Below are 19,541 nucleotides of genomic sequence, written 5' to 3' on the forward strand. Positions count from 1 at the left end.
CTGCTCCCTATTTTGAATTTTTTTTTCCCCCTCGGTCTGAAGTCACACATTTTGGAAGCACACCAGATGACAGATGTGATCAGTGAAAGCAATGGTCAGGAGCATATGTGTACAGCTCTTCTTGGCACACCATTAAATTTTTACTTGGAAAAAGCATCTGCTCAGTACCAAGCACATTTAAATATTCCATTGATGTAAATGCAGAGACCAGAATTTGATTGGAATCCTATACTTTTTTTCTATAATTGGCTTTCCAGTATTGACACCAAAACCCTACTTTTGACAGTTTTTCTCCTGCTCCATGAATTGTCCATTATTAGACTCCTCATTTATTACCCCACTGTATGCCACATTACTTCTGAAAGCTGGACTAATTGGGGTATGGGATAAAGATCATATGACTGCGGCACTACAAGTTATTAAACACTTTTCTGCAGGAGGTTCATTCTCTAAATCATTTTAGCCATCTTTGGCCCCTCCTATTCACAAACTGTATTCTACAAAATTAGTTTCTATCACCAGTTGTTGCCATCTCCTTAGGATCAATAGATGGGTTGGCCAATCCTACCTCACTTTTTTTCCACAAAGAAAGCTGCAAATGGTGGTACTGGCAATATAATTAGTTGAATAACTATGACTATAGAAAATAATATTTTGATTATTTATGCAACATATATACAATTGTCTGCTGCTTCTCAGTTGTGAATCTTAAGCTATTGACTGAACTTCTAGAATGTTGTGCAACTATTTTATTGACTACATTTGAAGCCAGACGAAAGTATTCAGGACCAGGAAAAACTGAAAAACCAATGGACTGAATATGTGCAATTAATGAATAGGCTGGCTTGGGCACTCAACAGCGAGACACTGGTGAATGCATTTTCAGCATCACATGAGGAAAGTACATCTTCCTTCCCCCGTCCTTACCACTTTCTGCAGAGGGATGTTCGAGAACATCCTGTCATATAGCATCACAGTCTGGTTTGGAAGCATCACAGCTTCAGTCAGGAAGGCAGTGCAGAGTTGTGAGGATGGCAGAAAGGATAATTGGCAGTTTCCTCCCTTTCATCCAGGACATAGAATGTAAGTGTTGCTTGAGCAGGGTCTTCAAGATTGTCTGGGACACTACACATCCTCTCACAACCTGTTTTTCTTGTTACCTTTTGGGAGGAGGCTCTGTGTATATGAAGCAGAACATTCAGATTCAGTCATAGTTTTGTTCCATACAGTATTAACCTTGTGAACTCTAAAGCTTCCTCCTCCTTTAGGTATTCAAGATGGACAGTGATTAATATTTATATGTTATTTATATGTAAGGGTGTAGGTTTATACATACATTGTATATAGCCTGTTTAAATGTGTGTTATGCATGTGTACACTTTTGAGAGCAAGCAACAAAATTTCATTTTTAATGTGTGCCAATGTGTCCACAGTAATTAAAAAAAGACAATGCTGTCTGTCTGTCTATCTATGTATCATTTTTTAGACCTACTCAATAGGCCATCCACAATTGATCAAACTGTCATACTGCAGATTCCTCAGCTGCCAGTTTTGGATGCTTTAGACATGCCTTCCTCTACTGAAATCAAGAATGCAAACTCATAGATGAATTTAAATAAAGCAATAGGTTGGCATTCTAAGACATCTTGAAAGACATTTGGTCTGTGGAAATACCTGACAACTTCCTCAGTGCCTTCACTGTGGCCATCAAAATAAGAAGCAAATCAGATCACAGAAAAAACAGATGTATCACACTGCTGTCCATCATAAACTTGAACAGACTTGTCACTTTTTCAGAAAGGAACCTCCCAGGGTGTAGGTGGCTTCTGGCCAGAATGGATATTCGCAATGTTATTTCCCATAAAGCAAATTCAGAAGTAGTGCATTAAATAGAATAAACCTCTTTACTCTGTTTTCATTGAACTGATAAAAGCATTTGCCACTGTTAACAGGGAGGCTCTCTGGATCATTCTGAACCATTATGAAGGGCTGAAGAAATTCATGAAATTGATTCAGCCACTCCTTGACAGAATGGACAGATTCTTTACCATGGTGATAAATCAGTTGCATTTGCCATTTCATGGGATAAAGGAGAATTAATTTAAGTACCAATCAGACAGCTCTCTTTGATCTTTGAACAAAGTCCCTCATACAGTCACTTAGGAAACCCTCTTTGCTGATGACTTTGCACTCCAGGTGCACAAAGACAATGAACTTTGTAATGCTGAACAAATTTTCAGAGGTTGCTATGCTCTTTGACCTATCAGTTTGAACAAGCTTTATCAGTCTGTTCCAAATTCCAAGACATTCACCTGACAAATGTGAACAGTTTCAAATATATGGGAAACATCATCTTGAGCGATGGGTTTTTGGACAAAGAAATTGGCTCCAGGATCAGCAAAGGTAGCCAGGATGGATATGTATAAGAGTGCTCAAGCAACACATCTGTATCTTCACAAAGCTGAATGGCTACAGAGCTGTGATTATCCCATCTCTCCTATATGTGAATCCTGAACTCTGTACACAAGGTACATCAAACAACTGTAGAAATTTCTCTTGAAGCTCTATCCTTGGCATTTATTGGCAAGATGTCTCCAATGTGAAGATTTTGGATTGCACATGGTCCTTCAGCATTGTGTCCCTGATTATCAGAGCCCAGATGAGGTGGTTGGGAAACATCCTCAGAATGGATGACCACCTTGCCAGTTGCTGTATAGTATAATGAAGTCTGGAAAGAGCTGCTTAGAGAGGCCATGCCAATGCTACAAACGTGCTATGAAAGAAAATATACTTCACTGTGACTTTCATTTAGGAGAAATAGAAACTGCAACTGCTGACAAAATCTGTGTGGATACACTATGAGGCCTCCAATGACTTTGAAGACAGGTGCTGCCGAAAACTGGTACAAATTGTGAATAATATCACAAAAAAGCAATCCAGTTACTGCAACAATTGACTTCTAGTGCCCCCATTAACCTATTCTGTACTTCCAAACTAGAACTACAGAGCTACCTACATGTTCAAGATGAACTATACAACAGTGTGTCTTCTTCAAACCTGAAAAACCATCATATATTTATTTGATGCCAGATGAAAGCATTCAAGTAGCTTAAGTTTAAATAAATGTAGTTTCTCCGGTTTTATAATATTTGAAATCTAAATGCTAGTGGAGTACTGAGGATTTTATAGCCAATTTAATAAAATTGCTAGATAACTTGCTTAGAAAATTATAACTGAGGGTAATAGTAGTAAGAGCTATTAATGATCTTGTCTAAAAAACACAGTCTCAGTATTCTCAAATTTTGTAATACTTTGATCCCTTATGGTGATAAATTAATTTGGGCAACATCCCATGATTATTATTTTATTGTAGTTAGTAATCTGGACTTGACAACCATGTCCGAGCCAACATTTTAAAAAAATTGGGACTCTCTGCTGACTTGGACATGATTCTCCCAGAGGATTCCAACCTATAATTTGAGAATTTGAGAACCTATGCATAAGTCACATCACAATTTAGTAGAGGTAGTCCTTGTTTAACTACCATTTAGTTACAGCAGTTTGAAAAAGTAATTTTAGCCATTTTCACCTTTACAACCTTCTACAGTCTGTAAAGCAAAGGAAAACTTAAGTAAGATCATAAGCACAGTTGCAGTTTCACTTAGTGACTGCTTTGCTTGATGACTGAGTTGCTAGTCCCAATTATGATTGCTAAACCAGGACTACCAGGACTATTGGCTAAAAATAGATCTTTTGTTTCTTAACAAAAAAAAAACCTGTTTTATGGCTTACATTAAGCATGACTTAGAAGTCATGGTTAAATACTTCTAGTCCTTCTTCCAAAATGATGGGGGTATAAGAGCGCTTACTAATTTGTAATGCTGTTAATTAATAGCTTTGGTGGCTCCATTTTGCTCTCACCCTGTGAAATTCTCCTCTGAAAACAAAGAGTGGAAGAAAGATTATCTCCCCTTATATCAGTTTTTATGGTCTTCATGTCAGTCCACAATGGTTATTCAAATTGTTTTTGAAGCAGGGAGAAGGAATAGAAAAACTCAACCAGCTGTAAAATTAATGGAATACTGACTAAAGGAAAAGAAGCTGATAAAGTCATCCCTGTTTGCTAGTTATTTCAAGAATTTTCAGTAAAGAATGCTGTAATATGATAGTAGTAAATATTAAACATAGGACTACCATATCTGAACTGCAAAATCCAGACAACCACTAAATGGAAGCAGAGATCTAAAACGTACTCCGTTTTTATTTCCATTTAAAGATACAATAACACAATTTTGCAACCCAAGTATGCTTATCCTGGCTAAATTATACTTAGTGTGTTCAGAAAATAAGCGAACAGATAAATAGGTAAGATGCATAAATTCATTCAAAAGCTTAGAACACCACAATGCTAGAAACAATAATTGCATGAAGATTTGTTTCTGGGTTCCATGCAAATACGTTCCTTGAAAGGATGTACAGCTGATTTGAAGACATGTTTACAGAAAGTCACAGTCCCCCTACAGGCCAGAGTAATCATCTAAAGAATTAGTATAGTATCATACTGCTTCATTTATTCATTTTAATTATATTAGAACTACCATCATCTTATATATTCCCTGAGGTATTTTTGCAGTTTCTAGAGATTTACAAAAAACAAATAATAAAAAGTTATGTTATGTATGCTTATTTTTTTCCTTTTTTATGAGCAGAGTTTTCAAAGTATAGTGATGAATCAGGTACCTGAAGATGTTCCATCTCTGCATGGGATTTATGATACTTTTAGAAGGATGCTTTAGCCATACTGTGCTCCCTTTGGTTGTGTGTGCTGTTGCAACACATACACAAAAAAGGGACAGGCCTTGCAATACAATGCTGCAGCAGACTTTCATCTATCTGACCCTCCTTTGCCTAACCCTTGTGAATACCATTGGAGGTTGTTTATCTAATTAACTAAAACAGATTTTTCAAATTCACAAGGCAATTATTATAAATAAAAGATATAAGAATAATTTCCCCCTTTTAAACAATTCTTTCTCAAAAACATCAAGAAGGCAGAGATTAGGAAAGCTTTATTTTTAAGATCTAAGGATGTCAGTATTCAAATTATCATTATTGTCATAATATAGTGTTATAGTTTTTCATGAAAAATAGGCTACTTGCACCAACATCATATTCTAGTTTAAAGTAAAAAAATACCCTAGAAACTTGTTTTGGAAGAAAGCAATTATTAGATTATTCTAGTTCTAATAATCTATTGGTATATTTTCAATATTTAGTGGGTCCAGAGAACTGCCTGTACTTGCCTCTATCTCTCTTATTTTTAACAGCCATATAAAGATTTAGGAAAGCTCTGGTAATTTGACCCAAAAGCCTCTTCTCATTTATGTTCTCAACAAACAAGAGAAAATATCTGCACGTGATGATTTGGAACTCTACCATACAATATTAGCTGAAATATATCTATGAAGGAGGAAGTCTGAAGTAGTATGGCAGAGCTGAGACAACAGTATACCCAAAAGCCAGGATAGGTCTTTGGACTATGAAAACCAGTTACTCTTCTCAAGTAGAAACATTCTTGCTACAGTTATCTCTTTTGCTCTCTTTCAAAGCTTTTGTGGATAGACAGACTAGAGCTCCATAGTCATAGACTTAATTAAAAATTTGGCAAAAGGATGAATTACTTTATCAGGGTATGATATGAATAGGAGGCAAGCATCTAAGGAAGATAAGAGACCCATATTTATAATTCTCTTTCTCAATATTCATGGATGTTAACTAAGGACCGCATGGCATCAAAGGGCCAAGGGTCAAAAGACTGTTGCCCGAGGAAGAAACTTTCTTGCTTTGGAGCAGTTTTATATTATGTGCCATTTGGTTTTCAAGAAGTAAAATTCTTATAAAACTATCATGGTTTTTTTTGTTCAACAATGTTTAAATGTGGCAGAAGAAAAAGAGGCAAACTGAACACCCCATGCCAGTTGAAATCTACACTTCTATTCCATGCCTCTATCACAGTTAAATTTTAAGCTTGTGATGGAAAATCTGATCAAGTAAACTTTTCCATACTTGCTTTCCTAAAGCCAACTCTTAGAAGAATGTAGGTTTAAAGCAACTATATTCTTCTAAGATCAAAATGTAATTCTAACACAACCTATGTGACAATATACGCTGTAATTTACCATTTATTTATTTATTAAATTTCTATGCTGCCCATCTCCCCTACAAGGTGACCCTGGGCAGCTTACAAATTATTGAACAGGTGAAAAATAATTAAAATGAATCAACATTAAAATATTATTAAGAACTGTGCCTATAAGAGCCAAGAGTCAAATGGGACAGGAATGAGATCTTCTTACTCTTCAGCCACCTCCAACAGTGAGTGCTCCAACTCAGGGCACTAGGCTAACTAGCAAAGCCAAGTTTGGATACCCTTCCGGGAGGCCAAAAGGGAGAGGGCAGTTCTCCTCTCTGGTGGAAGAATGTTCCACAGGGATGGGACCAGAGCAGAAAAAGCTCTTCTCCTTGATCCTGCCTGCTTCAATGTTAGCAGATGGGATCTGTAGCAGACCTCCTCCATTGGCACAAGTGGAGCAGGCTTGTCCCATCAGGGAAAGACAGCTCTCCAGATACCTTGGACCCGTGCCGTGTAGGGCTTTAAAGGTAACGACCAAGATCTTGCTTTGTAAATTCTGCTTCAAGCTTAAGACATCTCTTTCCATCTGCATGAACTCTGAATTCCTTATTGGAAAGTCACGCTTGATTAACTAATTATTCTTCCTCATTTGGTGAGATCTGTCATCTTTTCAAGCTAAGGAAAGGTCCATGAAATTCAAATAATAATCTTTTGACAAATTCAGAGGTTCATCAAGTACTACCTTCACTAATGGCTACCTAATGTGGTTATCCACAGGACGCCTAGGAAAAATACAACTGATTCAGTTTTAAGCATATCTAAAACAAACTCAGGAAAATAAGTTAATTTTACAAACCTATCAATCCTTTGTCTCATACCCTGATCTAAACAAGACACATCAAATACATTCCCAAAAGTTGCACCAGTGTATAGCAAAGTAAGTGATCCTAGGAGTTGCACAAAAATATCTGAAGAATACCATTTCCCCCCATTTGCCTTAGCAGAAGAAATAGTTTTTTTCAATACAGTTTTCTTCACTTTTTTAGTTTTATAAATGTGATTCAAATGAAAGATTTTATTTCATAATGAACTTGCAGGACACTGATGCTAAAAAAAAATCTAGGGGTAAATGCCCATTTTCCAGACAAAGTGCAGAGTGTTGAAAGATGAAACCAACCGAACACAGACAGTTACTTCTGGATAAGGGAGTGCACGCTTCTTCATAAATATTAAAAATGAAGAAGTATAGTTCCCTCAACTTTTTGCTTCTGAAAAAACAACATTGCTGAACTCCACGGGGAGGCAACTGACCTCCACTTAGGCCTGACATGAAACTAACAACAATATGGGGATGGGGATGGAAGAGATTTGAAGGTCCCCTTGGTGTGAGAAAAGCACACACAGAGATAAGCCAACACAGAGGACTTTTCTATAAACACAGTATACTTTAATTTGTCCAAAGTCTTTAATGCCCCACTGGATAGCTCAGTCTACGTGGCCTCTTGCCCAACTGGAGAGAGTACTGCATTTTGATTCCCAAATTATCCCCAAATCATTGCTGCAAGCAGCAGGGTTTATTATCTGCTTCAATTTGGAAGGCCAAACTCAAGAGCCAATAGTTGTTTTGTGTCATATGAGCACAAAGAACATTCTGATTCCTCCATAAATCTATTCAAATCGTCACAATGCAATAAGAAGCAGAAGCCGCAGAGAGAAGAAAATGAAGTCAAATGCTGAGCCATTAAGATACAGTTTGCTGTTTCAGCCTTCAATGCAGAGCAGAGAGAAGCTCTTAAACCCAGAACACTTTTGTACAGTCATACTAGGAAGCCAAAGCAGAATCTATATTAGAAGAATTTGACGCCCCGACCATCATTCAGAGTGAATATTTCAGCTTTATGTTCCTGTTGTAAAGCCTGCAGAGCTCGAAGAAGTACTAATTCTTCCAAACCATGGAATTCTAGAAGAGAATAAAACATCCTTGGTTGAGAGAAAGTCACCCATGATTTATATACAAGGTAATACAAAAATTTGGTTGAGGACAGAACTGGTGGCAATTTACTGATGGCAACTTACAGAGAATGCAAAAAAGATATGTTGCTAATTCTCTGAATTTGTATATACACAGCAGCATTTGCATGAAATGCAATATTCAAAAAATTGTTTTAAATATCTAATGTTTAGTATTATCAAGAAAGGCTTGATATTCTGTGAGCAATGCCAGACAATGTTCACAAAAGTTTTGTTCAGCCATGCTGAGATATTCTTGCCTTTCGAAGGCTCATTGCCCCAGTTTAGGACAGCATAACCAATTCAGTTATTTAATATTTAGGCAAAAGAATTTACTTTCCAACCACATATTATGAGATATTCACCAATATTGCAAATTTACTTTCCAACCACAGTCTGTAGGCTATCTTGTTGCTTTGGCATAAGAATGTTATACAAAGTGCAAAAAAGGACTATCTTTGGATGACCTGTTGTAGAAACAAAATGGGGGTACTATGTCCATTTATTTCTTTGTTCGTTTAAATTTATATGGCCACCCATCTCATAAGTGGTTCTGGGTGATGTACAGCAAAAAAAAAAAAGTATAAAAACAATATACCTGCCAAACATACTTTTATTTTTTATTTTTTTAAAAAACAGTCATCGGAGATGTTGCTGTTCTTGACTTTCAATAAATTCTATATTACTGATCATGTATTCTTCCAGATCAGCCCTGGGATTTGGGGTGGGTGGCATGGTTCTCTACTAGTTCTCCTCCTTCTTTTGGGGTTAGGTCCAGTCAGTGTTGATGGAGAAGGAAGATCTAGCCACAGCCTCTACTCTACTGTGAGGTGCTATAAGGTTTGGCACTCTTTCCTCCTGTTTAACATCTGCATGAAGCAACTGGAGGAGGCAATCAGACAGTTTCAGGTGAGATATAAGCGCTTAGCTTTATATTTCTACTCCAGGTCACCTGAGTGAAGCTATGGAAGTTCTGTCTAAATGCCTAGAGGCCATGGGGACCTGGATGGGACAGCTCAACTCAAGCAAGACTAAGTGGATTTGGGGTTTTGGACCTTCTGGTCCCAGGACCCGCCATTTTTAGTTCTGGATGGAATGGCACTGCTTCAGATAGAGCCAGTACCTGCTCTAGGGTCATCCTGAACTCACAGGTCCTACTTAAAAAAAAAAGTGACAGTCATTGCTAGAACTTTTACACACTGGGCATGGGCAATTAATGGTACTGACTACCTGAGCACATCTGACAGTAATGTTCTGCAAATTGCACTGGCTACAGTTTACCTGCGTGCAATTCAAGATTCTGGTTCTTTCTTTAAAACCCTGCGTAGGTTAAGGCTGTATGTATTTTCTATTTAATTTAATATAAATATAAGTTGTAAGCTACCCAGAGTTTTGTACTTGATATGGACAGCCATATAAATCATTTGAGACAAGAAAGTTGAGTCCTCCTGGACTCACATTTTCTGCTCTAACAGCAGAAGGCTGCTGTTGCCAGGAAAACCTTTGTACAGCTTCATAAGTAATCCTACTTGTTAGGATTACATAGGTAGATTGTTGCAAAACAAGCTTAGAAATTTCAGTTCCCAAATTGTCTTTCTTTTTTCATTACTTAGCATAGCACCAACGGAACCAAAATAAAGGCATGTTCATTGATCTGGAACACAGTCAAAATAATGATCCCTATCCCGACATTTCATTGATAAATGGAAACAAATTAATCAGAGAAATCCAGTTTGTAAGAATTAAAATCCAATTAGATTTAAAAAATATGAAGTATATGCTCTGCTGTTCTGAAAACTGTCTTCCATTTACTATAAAAATTCAGCAGGAGAAGAATGTGGACAGCAAGAAAGGTTCTCTGGATTAAAAATGAGACAGAAGAAACACAAACAATTTATGTCTCTTTCGACATTGTTACATATCACTATAATGGAAAATGCACCTTCTTCCTCTGTATCCTCGCCATTGGATAACTCATAGAGTGTGAAAACCGAGTTTGTCAATCCATTCTTCAAAACCTGGAAATGGGGAGGGGGCAGGTAGAGAAAGCAACACTTGATATTTGATACCATTATGAGTTTTATATTCCAATTTTTTTTTTGTTCTGCTAAGGCAGTGGTTCTCAACCTGTGGGTTGGGACCCCATTTGGGGTCAAACGACCATTTCACGGGGGTCGCCAAACAACGCAGTCCGCCATTTTTTCCCCTTTTCCTTAGCTGTGCTACTCCCTTTTATTCTATTGGCTTTTGTCTCTGCCCTGCTAATCCCGCCAAAAGTCCCATTCTGCAAATGGTGCTGCACCAGTTGAGTAGTCCTCGACTTACGACCGGTTGAGTAGTCCTCGACTTACGACCGGTTGGGGATCGCGGCATTAAAAAGGTTGAGAACCACTGTGCTAAGGATATTCACAACAATTCAATATAAATAAAACATGAAAATACATAATAAACACTGTAAGAAATAGATTACATCTTAGTAATAAAATATACCCAAAACATCTGGAAAACAATTAAAAACTGAAAAAAATCATGTGCAAAGAAGCCTCCTGAGAAAACCATTGTAGAACTGGGAACAGCAACAAAAAAACCTTTTTTTTCAATGTCAGCATTCTAACTTCTGAAGACATGGCTTTAGGATAAAAATCTCAGATATTTAATTAATAAAAAAGTTGGAAGGGACCTTGGAGGTCATCTAGTCCAACCCCCTGCTCAGGGAGGAAACCCTACACCATTTCGGACAAATGGCTGTCCAGTCTCTTCTTAAAAACTTCCAGTGTTGGAGCATTTACTGCTTCTGGAGGCAGGCTGTTCCACTGATTAATTGTTCTGACTGTCAGGAAGACAGTTCTAGGTTGCTTCTCTCCTTGATTAGTTTCCACCCGTTGTTTCTTGTCCTGCCTTCAGGTGCTTTGGAAAATAGCTTGATTCCCTCTTCTTTATGGCAGCCCCTGAGATATTGGAATATTGCTATCATGTCCCCCGTTGTCCTTCTCTTTGTTAAACTAGACATACCCAATTCTAGCAACCGTTCCTTATATGTTTTACCCTCCAGTCCCCTAATCATCTTTGTTGCTCTTCTCTGTACTCTTTCTAGAGTCTCAACATCTTTTTTACATCGTGGTGACCAAAACTGGATGCAGTATTCCAAGTGTGGCCTTACCAAGGCATTGTAGAGTGGTATTAATACTTCACGTGATCTTGATTCTATCCCTCTGTTAATGCAGCCTAGTACTGTGTTGGCCTTCTTGGCAGCTGCAGCACACTGCTGGCTCATATTTTAGGTGATTGTCTACTAGGACCCCGAGGTCCCTCTCACAGTTACTACTACTGAGCATGGTGCCACCTATGCTGTACTTGTGCATTTGGTTTTTCTTGCCTAAATGTAGAACCTTGCTTTTTTCACCATTGAATTTCATTTTATTAGTTAGTGCCCAGTGTTCAAGTCTGTCCAGATCCTTCTGTATCTTAAGCCTGTCTTGTGGAGTGTTGGCTATTCCTGCCAGCTTGGTATCGTCTGCAAATTTGATGAGTTCCCCATCTATCCCTTCGTCCAAATCGTTGATGAAGATGTTGAAGAGCACTGGGCCCAGAACAGAGCCCTGGGGCACCCCACTACACACTTCTCTCCATATAGATGCAGTTCCATTGAGGACTACTCGCTGAATATGGCCGGTCAGCCAGCTACGGATCCATCTGGTGGTGATTCTGTCTACCCCACATTTTTCTATCTTATCAAGTAGTAGGTTGTGATCAAATGCCTTACTGGAGTCCAAGTAAATTAGGTCCACAGCATTCCTCTGATCCATTAATTTTGTCACTTGGTCAAAGAATGCAATAAGATTTGTCTGGCATGATCTATTTTTGACAAACCCATGTTGGCTTTTAGTAATGACTTTGTTTGCCTCTAGGTGTTCATTGATTCGTTGTTTGATTATCTGATATATCTGATATATATATATATATATATATACATATTGATATATTGATATATATTATATACCAATCTCATCTACACAGACTCACATGAATAAAAGCTATTGATATTTTTTTTGGATTCCTATCCATGTATTACTTTAAAAGATAAACTTTAGCATTATGAAATATACTCAGAGACAAGTTTCCTGTGAAATGATTAACAACTTGACAACTACCATAGGTTTAACATTAAAAATGTTGTAATATTCAAGATTTACAAAGCTATACAGAAAAATAATATAAAGTTTGCTTGTTATGATTGCAGGTATTTTGTACTGTCACAGCTGCACAAAATTATTCCAGGAATTCCACATCCTAGACATCTAAATTTTCATTTAAAAATATGATAAAAGGCAGAACACTTTTGTGCTGTGATGGTGGAGATATGATAGAAAAGAATTGTGGGCTCCTGCTGAAATTCAGATTCTGGGAAGAGAGAAAGGAACTGTTTCAATGTATTTTTGCAAAATCATTTTCTACCAAAGCTTAATTAATTTTGCACTGTTACCATAAAAAGTATTGCTCTTACCCACTGGTAAATTAGCTTGCCCCATTCCTCTGGACATCGCCACAGGATAAGAAAGCTAGACTTGTTCTTGTCAAGCCATTCAAGATTCCCTGAAATGAAACATAAAATATCTCTATTATCAATGTGTTAAAAATATCCTTTTAAAATATAAATAATGGATTCAGCCCTAGCTGTCCCAGCAGCCTGATTTACCTCTAGATAAGACTGCATCCTGTCCCTTAAGGCTGCTTGTTGTGTCACACCTACTTTGATGTTAATCTTAATGAAATGAAGGAGACACATATATCGCCAGTTAATTATATTTATGATTAGATAGGCATGTTACCCTCAAACCTACCTTTTTTCCTGAGCTCCTCTAACACAACAAGGATGGATTCCAGTGGGAGTTTTCCTGTTCCATAGTTAGGAAAATACTAAGCACAGGATAAAATGTGATAAACTACTTAACTCAAAAGAAATTCAAGATTTGGGATTGCAATGTTCAAGATATTAATGTAACCTCAAAAAATCACCATACTTGTGATGCAGCATATACTAATAATCCTCCCATCAAATGCACCATGCAGCTAATAACCATGAGTAGTATTCGGCCATAGAACTAGAAAGAATGAACAGGCTATTTATGTAGCCCAGAATGTTGACTGTATAAGCACATCAAGAAGCTGGCAGCAGTTGTAATTACACTTCATTATATAAGATGTTGATAGGAATAAAGTATCTGAAATTCTATGAAAAATTCCTATTAGGAAAAAACCAGCTTCTTTTAAAAATTACAGGAACATCAGAAAATTTAGTAATCAATGTCTTAACAAAATCAAATTTAAAAGCACTGTAGTGGAAAATTATTTTCTAGTAAAGCTGTTGTAAAGAAAGCATTTATACTTTTTACAGTAACAGTTAACTAAATTATAGAAAATTTGATATGTAAAATTCCTCATCAAATAGAGAGATATTCTGTATAATTGTGTAATCTTTTCTTTTCCAAGTCACCAATATAATCTTGCCAACAATAAGCAACACCTGAGCATTTTGTTTTTAACACAGCTCAGGGAAATCAATATTAAGGCATTTTATGTGACTTCAGAGCAGAAAATAGCATTTTTAAATAGAAATTAAAATCAAAACATCTGTAGAAATTAAGAACTTATTTTCCTCATTGGAACTTAAAAAAACCTTGTATTATTCTAACGTAAGGTGAAGCAAAGCGGTTTACTTAAAAAACAGAATTATGTTAGAAGGCAGGTCTATTCTATGTACTTTTCACAAATCATATGTAGGACCATACATATATGTAGGACCATACCAATAGCACATTTGGTTAATGCTACAAGCTTGTATTGCTTCAAACTTGAACTTTTCACCGACAAAAAAGCCAACTCTTATATCATCAGGAGTTGCATGAATTCCTTGGCACCTCACCAAGGCAGGTCAGGAAGACTCATGATAGTAGAGGAAGGATACGCTGCAATTTCCAATTGTTGAACAGTGGGCTCTCTTGAGCTTCTGGAACAGTCATAGTATAGAGCTTGTTGAGGCGGCAATACGAGAGCATTAAGGAACACCATGCTGTCAGCTGTTTTTGCCTTGTATCCACGTTAGGCTGCAACCTAAAGCAAAAAAGGAAACAGATGTAAAAGAAGCTGTCATCTCAGAAGCTCAGTACTTTTAACTGCCAAATGAGAATCAAGAAATAGAACTTCCAGAATCATACCCCAAATTTTGTAACTTTACTGAAGATTAGATATTAAATTGACTAAAAATCTGAATAAAATCATCCAACTTCTCAAATTAGTCCTGTTGTTTTAAATAACCCGAGTTGAAATTTCCATAATTGCCAACAAAGCTATATGTTCTTTGATTTTTCCAAACATCCATAAAACAATTTATCAATTTGATTTATAATTTTTAATAAGATTGTCCAGAGTCAAATAATTTAACCAACCCAGTTTTTATATGCATGATTGCCAGTTTAATCAGCCTAAAACACTGACATGTTTTGCAGCCATTATCACCCAAATATTGTCATGGATCCAACAGTCTGACTGGAAATAGTCCACATTTTTTTTAAAAAGGGGGGATAATGGTGTTAGCAACCATTGGTGTTATCAATTCAGATGAGGATTTGATGAGCAAGAAGTATTTTATGTACTTCCTTTTAGAGGGTTTTTACTGTTTTTCTAACTGATTGTTTGTGGCTATCAAAGGATGGTGGCAAAAGGCTTCTCCAATTTATCATCTATTTGAGGCAGGTGCTGAATCCCCAAAATTAAACTTTATAACTTTCATCTATTTTTCTTATCTCTTGTACTCTGAGAATGTTCTTGTTCTCTGGATTTCCTCCTCTTGTTTCCAGTTCCCTTTCCTTTATTTTTCAGTTTTGTTTTTAGCTCCAAGGCCCCAAGTTTCTTCCCAAATCTTTTGTTATTTTGTCACTCCTTCTTTTCTGCCTTTTTTTCTTTTATGACAGTTTATCCTTGGTTAATGATATCTGCAATTAACTTAACCAGTGCCCAGATGGCTGAATCTGTCTAATGCCACGATGTTCCCAGATAGTTGATTCTTTCTCACAATTTCATGTTCTTCCCTTTTACTATTTATTTGGCAGACAATTACAGCATCACCCTATATCTATATCCTTTAACAATTATTTAATATTCTCCCTAGTTTATTTCCCTCTTTTCAATTAGTATTTCCACCTCATTGTATCACTCAAATTCTATCTACTATGTGGAAGAGACAGTATGGAAATATTAGCAGGAGAGAGATCTGTTTTACTGATAAGTCCTATTTCTTCTCCTTAGAAAATATATGCTCCTTCCTCTCAACTAAAACTTTGGTTCTTGCTATACTCACCTCCATCTCCCACACTGATCCAAAACTCTCCTTTCTGACTGCACCCCAATCTTCACTATTTGTATTCTAAGTTTTACAATCAAACTTTCATCAATGGAGATCAGAGGAAGTCCCTCAAAATCCGTAATAGGATTCAAATCCATTATTTGCTTTCATATTTAAAATTCCACAGCTTTCCTCCTATCTTATTTTATAGTTTTTCTCACTATACAAACCATACTCTTCCAAATCTTTTACTTCTATCTTAGCTCCATCCATTCTTTGTGATCTCCTATGCCTAAAATCCTCTTTTTAAAAATCTTAGTGTTTCCTTGAAATCTTTTTTTTTCAAAATCTTTGACATAATCTGTTATTCTTACTCCCAACACTAGCCATGTTTAAAGTACACATTTTCCCAATATATCCCATACAATCATTTGCCTTTTCATTCAGCTGTTTTTCTACTTGACTATTTCAAATTTAGATCCTTGGGAAAAGGAATGTTTTTGTGAGGAAAAAAAGGATTCCGTATGAAATGCATTACACAGATGACATTCATAGACAACCATAGAGAAGCCATGTCATGCATTCCATTTTGAATGCAAACATAAATCTTAATTTTGTTTCAAAACGGATTACAGAAAAAAATTAATCGTGTTAATCAAATTAAGTGTTTTTGGCTTTCTGATTTAGTAATACATGGATGGGAAACCTGATAGCTTGTACCCGTTGAACAATTCCCAATACTTCTCATCACTAGTCATGCTGGTTATGCTATTCTAAGTTATAGATCAGCCACGGGGGCGGAGGAGTTCCTTCAGTGAACTGTTTATTTCAATTAATGCGCGAATACAAAGTTTCCTCCAGAAATCTCTAATTCAAATGGTCCTGGCAGTTCAGTACCGTCAATTGGGGGGAAGGGGGAAAATCTCTCTCTCTCTCTCTCACTCACTCACACACACACGGAGAGAGAGCGAGAGACAGACACAAACACACACAGACACAAAACCAGCAGCAGGAGCGGAATCTGATAATCCTTTTCTCGAGACAAGACCAGAAGCAAAAGTCGTGGATCGTCTCGCTCCGCTCAAAACGAGGCAAGAGGAGGAGGAGGATTTTCTTTCTACGGAAACCACGGTTCCGACAGGGCACCTCCAGCACGTGCAGCCCGCACTGTGCCTCGAAGAAAAGAACGAGCTCCTTAATCTCAAGGCCCAAGAATATTTAGACTGAGGAAGACCCAGGACTCACGTAAAGAACGGCGGGAAACTGTACTGCCAGGGCCACTCGAAACTCATCATCGCCGCTGAGGCCGAACGGAACTTCCGCCTTGGAGGACTAACTTGTAGTCCGTCCTACAAATCATTCCACTTCCCTTCCTGCAAGGTCCTTTAAAGGGTTCCAAGGAAATGCAACCCTAGGACGCGTCAATAGAGCTATACAAAGTAGAAGCTTCCGGTTTGGTTGTGGCGACTGAAATTTTGTTTGAGATTTGTTTTGGATAAGTGGAGCTCACGGTCTGTCAGCTTGCAACTAGCCGCTATTGGAATTTAAATGGTCTAGTGCGCTGGAACGTTTTCTAAGCAGTGTAATTTCTTTCGGTATACTCTGTTCTGTATTTTGGTGAGTCGCTCCCCGTCTGCATTCAAAGCAAAACGTGACTTGATACAGAGTATGTGCATTAAGGTTTCATTAAACCTTATTTGCAAAAGCTACGAAGCAATGTTAGTCCCAGACTGGTGTGTTTTGTTTTGTTTTTGCAGTCGCGCGGAGCTGAACATTTCTTTGCAACGGCGAAACTAACGGGAGACGTCTCTGAACCTGTTCTTTAGATTGAGGGCAATAGAAGAAGGGGACGACAGAGAATGAGATGGCTGGATGGAGTCACTGAAGCAGTAGGTGTGAACTTAAATGGACTCCAGAAGATGGTAGAGGACAGGAAGACCTGGAGGAACGTTCTCCATGGGGTCGCAATGGGTCGGACACGACTTCGCAATTAACAACAACAACAATCAAAATCAGAATCCTCAAGTACAGTCTCTTCTTTCTTTCTTTTAGACTCCACTTTTTAGGAATCTAAAAAAAATACTGTCTGCAGATCAATAAGAAATAATAAAAATTGGGAAGAGCAAATTGAAATACCCGGGGTCCATTTAAATCAACTTAATCTACACATGACCTACAAGTAAACCGTGGACTGGATGCTGAACGGAGTCCTATAACTTATACATTCCATTTTCTTGCCAAGTAGTAGGTCCATCTGGGGCAGCCCAGTCGAGGGTAGCACCTGATAGATTAGTCCATAAGGTAGATAATTGGGAATGTTTGCCAGGGGATTCTGGGGTTGGGCTGAGTCGGTGGTACGTGGCTTGAATGATAGCTCTACCTCAAAAAGACTACTGATACTACTGATTTTTGTATGTCCCCAAAGAGTGCCTGAAACGGGGGATTGTAAGTCCTATTGATTTTAAGGGTCTGGATTCTAGTTCTATCTGAGCTCAAATATTTCATTATTTCTGTATACTGCAAGTACCTGCCTTCACACACAACACTGCTCTCTCAAGGTGAGGAAAAAAAACCAAGATCACAACTTTTCTTTCTGCCACTGAATGCTTGGAAGATAGTGGTAGTGGTCAGTCTATAAAAAAACATAGGTGGGCCCTAATTTAATTGAGAAATAAAGTACTCCTAACCAATGCCCAAAGTGCAAAGCAAACATATTGAAGATAAAGCTGTGATCTACAGTGCATATCCGGGTTTCATTTTTGATCTCTGGCTTGCAAAAAGAGAGATGGTAGCAGATATATATATTTTTAAGTAACACCCAGGAAAGATGGTGTTATGTGCTCCTGGCTACTTTCCTTCGTGACCAGAGGCAAGCTCGCCTGACCAATAATCAGCCAAGACACAGTGAAGCCTTTTGTTTCTTTTATTGCAATAAGTGGGGAAAAAAGCTATCAAAGCTTGGTTCTCTCCAAAGTTTTAACCCAAAATATTTCCGTCTTTTATGCAGTCCTGTCCCCTGCGGCTACATCCCTCCTTTTTTCCATTGTCTGAGGTACTATGAGGTTACACTCTTTCGGTCCACTGATACACATTTCCTGATAACATTAAATCATATTCACAAATACAATAATAATAAGAAAAAATAGACATTTAAATGGTTATTTTAAACTCTGTGGATATTTATGTCCCCCTTCTAGAACAATAGATTCTTTCCTGTTTTTCAATTCAGTGTGCCTTTCTTCTTATCTTTTTTTTAATTTTTATTTTTAACCAACAAGACAAAACAGAACAAAGCAACACATAACACACACACACACACACACAATATATACCTCCTTTTTTTTTACAGCAATTACGTAACGGTAATCTAATATTTACATTTCCCCCTTATTCTTCTTTAAAATATTTGTCCTTATAGCCCCATTATTTCTTATTTACATTTTTCTTCCTTCATGTGTACACATATTTTCACTTTTGACCTTTCCATATTTATTCTCCTCTATTATTTCTAGTCTCCAACCAGACATACACCTTGTTCCATACTATATAATACTCTGTGTCTTCCTTTTCTTTTATCTCTTTTGTTAATTTGTCCATCTCAGCACAGTCCAGGATTTTTCTTATTACTTCTTCCTCTGATGGTATATTCTCATTTTTCCAGCACTGTGCATATGCTATTCTTGCCGCCGTTATTATATGTAAAATTAAGTACCATATTTCTTTACTATATTTTCTATTTAAAATACCCAACAAAAAGATCTCTGGTTTCCAGTCTACAGGTTGGTCTATTATTTCTTGGATCCATTTTCTTATTGTAGACCAGTATTTTTTTGCAACTGGGCATGTCCACCATAGATGATAATATGTTCCATGTACTTTTTTACATTTCCAACATGTTGGTGAGTTATTCTGGAACATCTTGGCAAGCTTTGCAGGTGGAAGATGCCATCTATAAAACATTTTCAACTGGTTTTCCTTGAATACCACCGACATACTCAATTTTATATTTATTTCCCATATTTTTTCCCATTTCTCCAATTCTATATTATATCCGAA

General features: G+C 37.3%; 1 protein-coding gene and 1 long non-coding RNA gene across 2 annotated transcripts; one reads left to right on the forward strand and one right to left on the reverse strand.

The window, feature by feature from the left end:
• Positions 1 to 4,243: 4,243 nt before the first annotated feature.
• Positions 4,244 to 16,880, reverse strand: VPS25 (vacuolar protein sorting 25 homolog). Its single transcript, XM_039327676.1, has 6 exons — positions 16,731 to 16,880; positions 14,109 to 14,254; positions 12,985 to 13,038; positions 12,648 to 12,736; positions 10,086 to 10,161; positions 4,244 to 8,093 (listed from the first exon to the last, which is right to left on the reverse strand). The coding sequence occupies exons 1-6, from the start codon at positions 16,778 to 16,780 to the stop codon at positions 7,981 to 7,983; spliced, it is 528 nt and encodes a 175-aa protein (XP_039183610.1). The 5' UTR covers positions 16,781 to 16,880; the 3' UTR covers positions 4,244 to 7,980.
• Positions 16,881 to 16,910: 30 nt separating this feature from the next.
• On the forward strand, positions 16,911 to 17,614 carry LOC120301021. The gene is made up of 2 exons (XR_005554804.1): positions 16,911 to 17,102; positions 17,243 to 17,614. It is a non-coding gene; the product is annotated as an uncharacterized LOC120301021 (long non-coding RNA).
• Positions 17,615 to 19,541: the final 1,927 nt, after the last annotated feature.

This window comes from Crotalus tigris, unplaced genomic scaffold, assembly GCF_016545835.1.
Source record: "Crotalus tigris isolate CLP2741 ecotype Arizona unplaced genomic scaffold, ASM1654583v1 scf7180000024364.846960, whole genome shotgun sequence".
NCBI classification, from domain to species: Eukaryota; Metazoa; Chordata; class Lepidosauria; order Squamata; family Viperidae; genus Crotalus; species Crotalus tigris.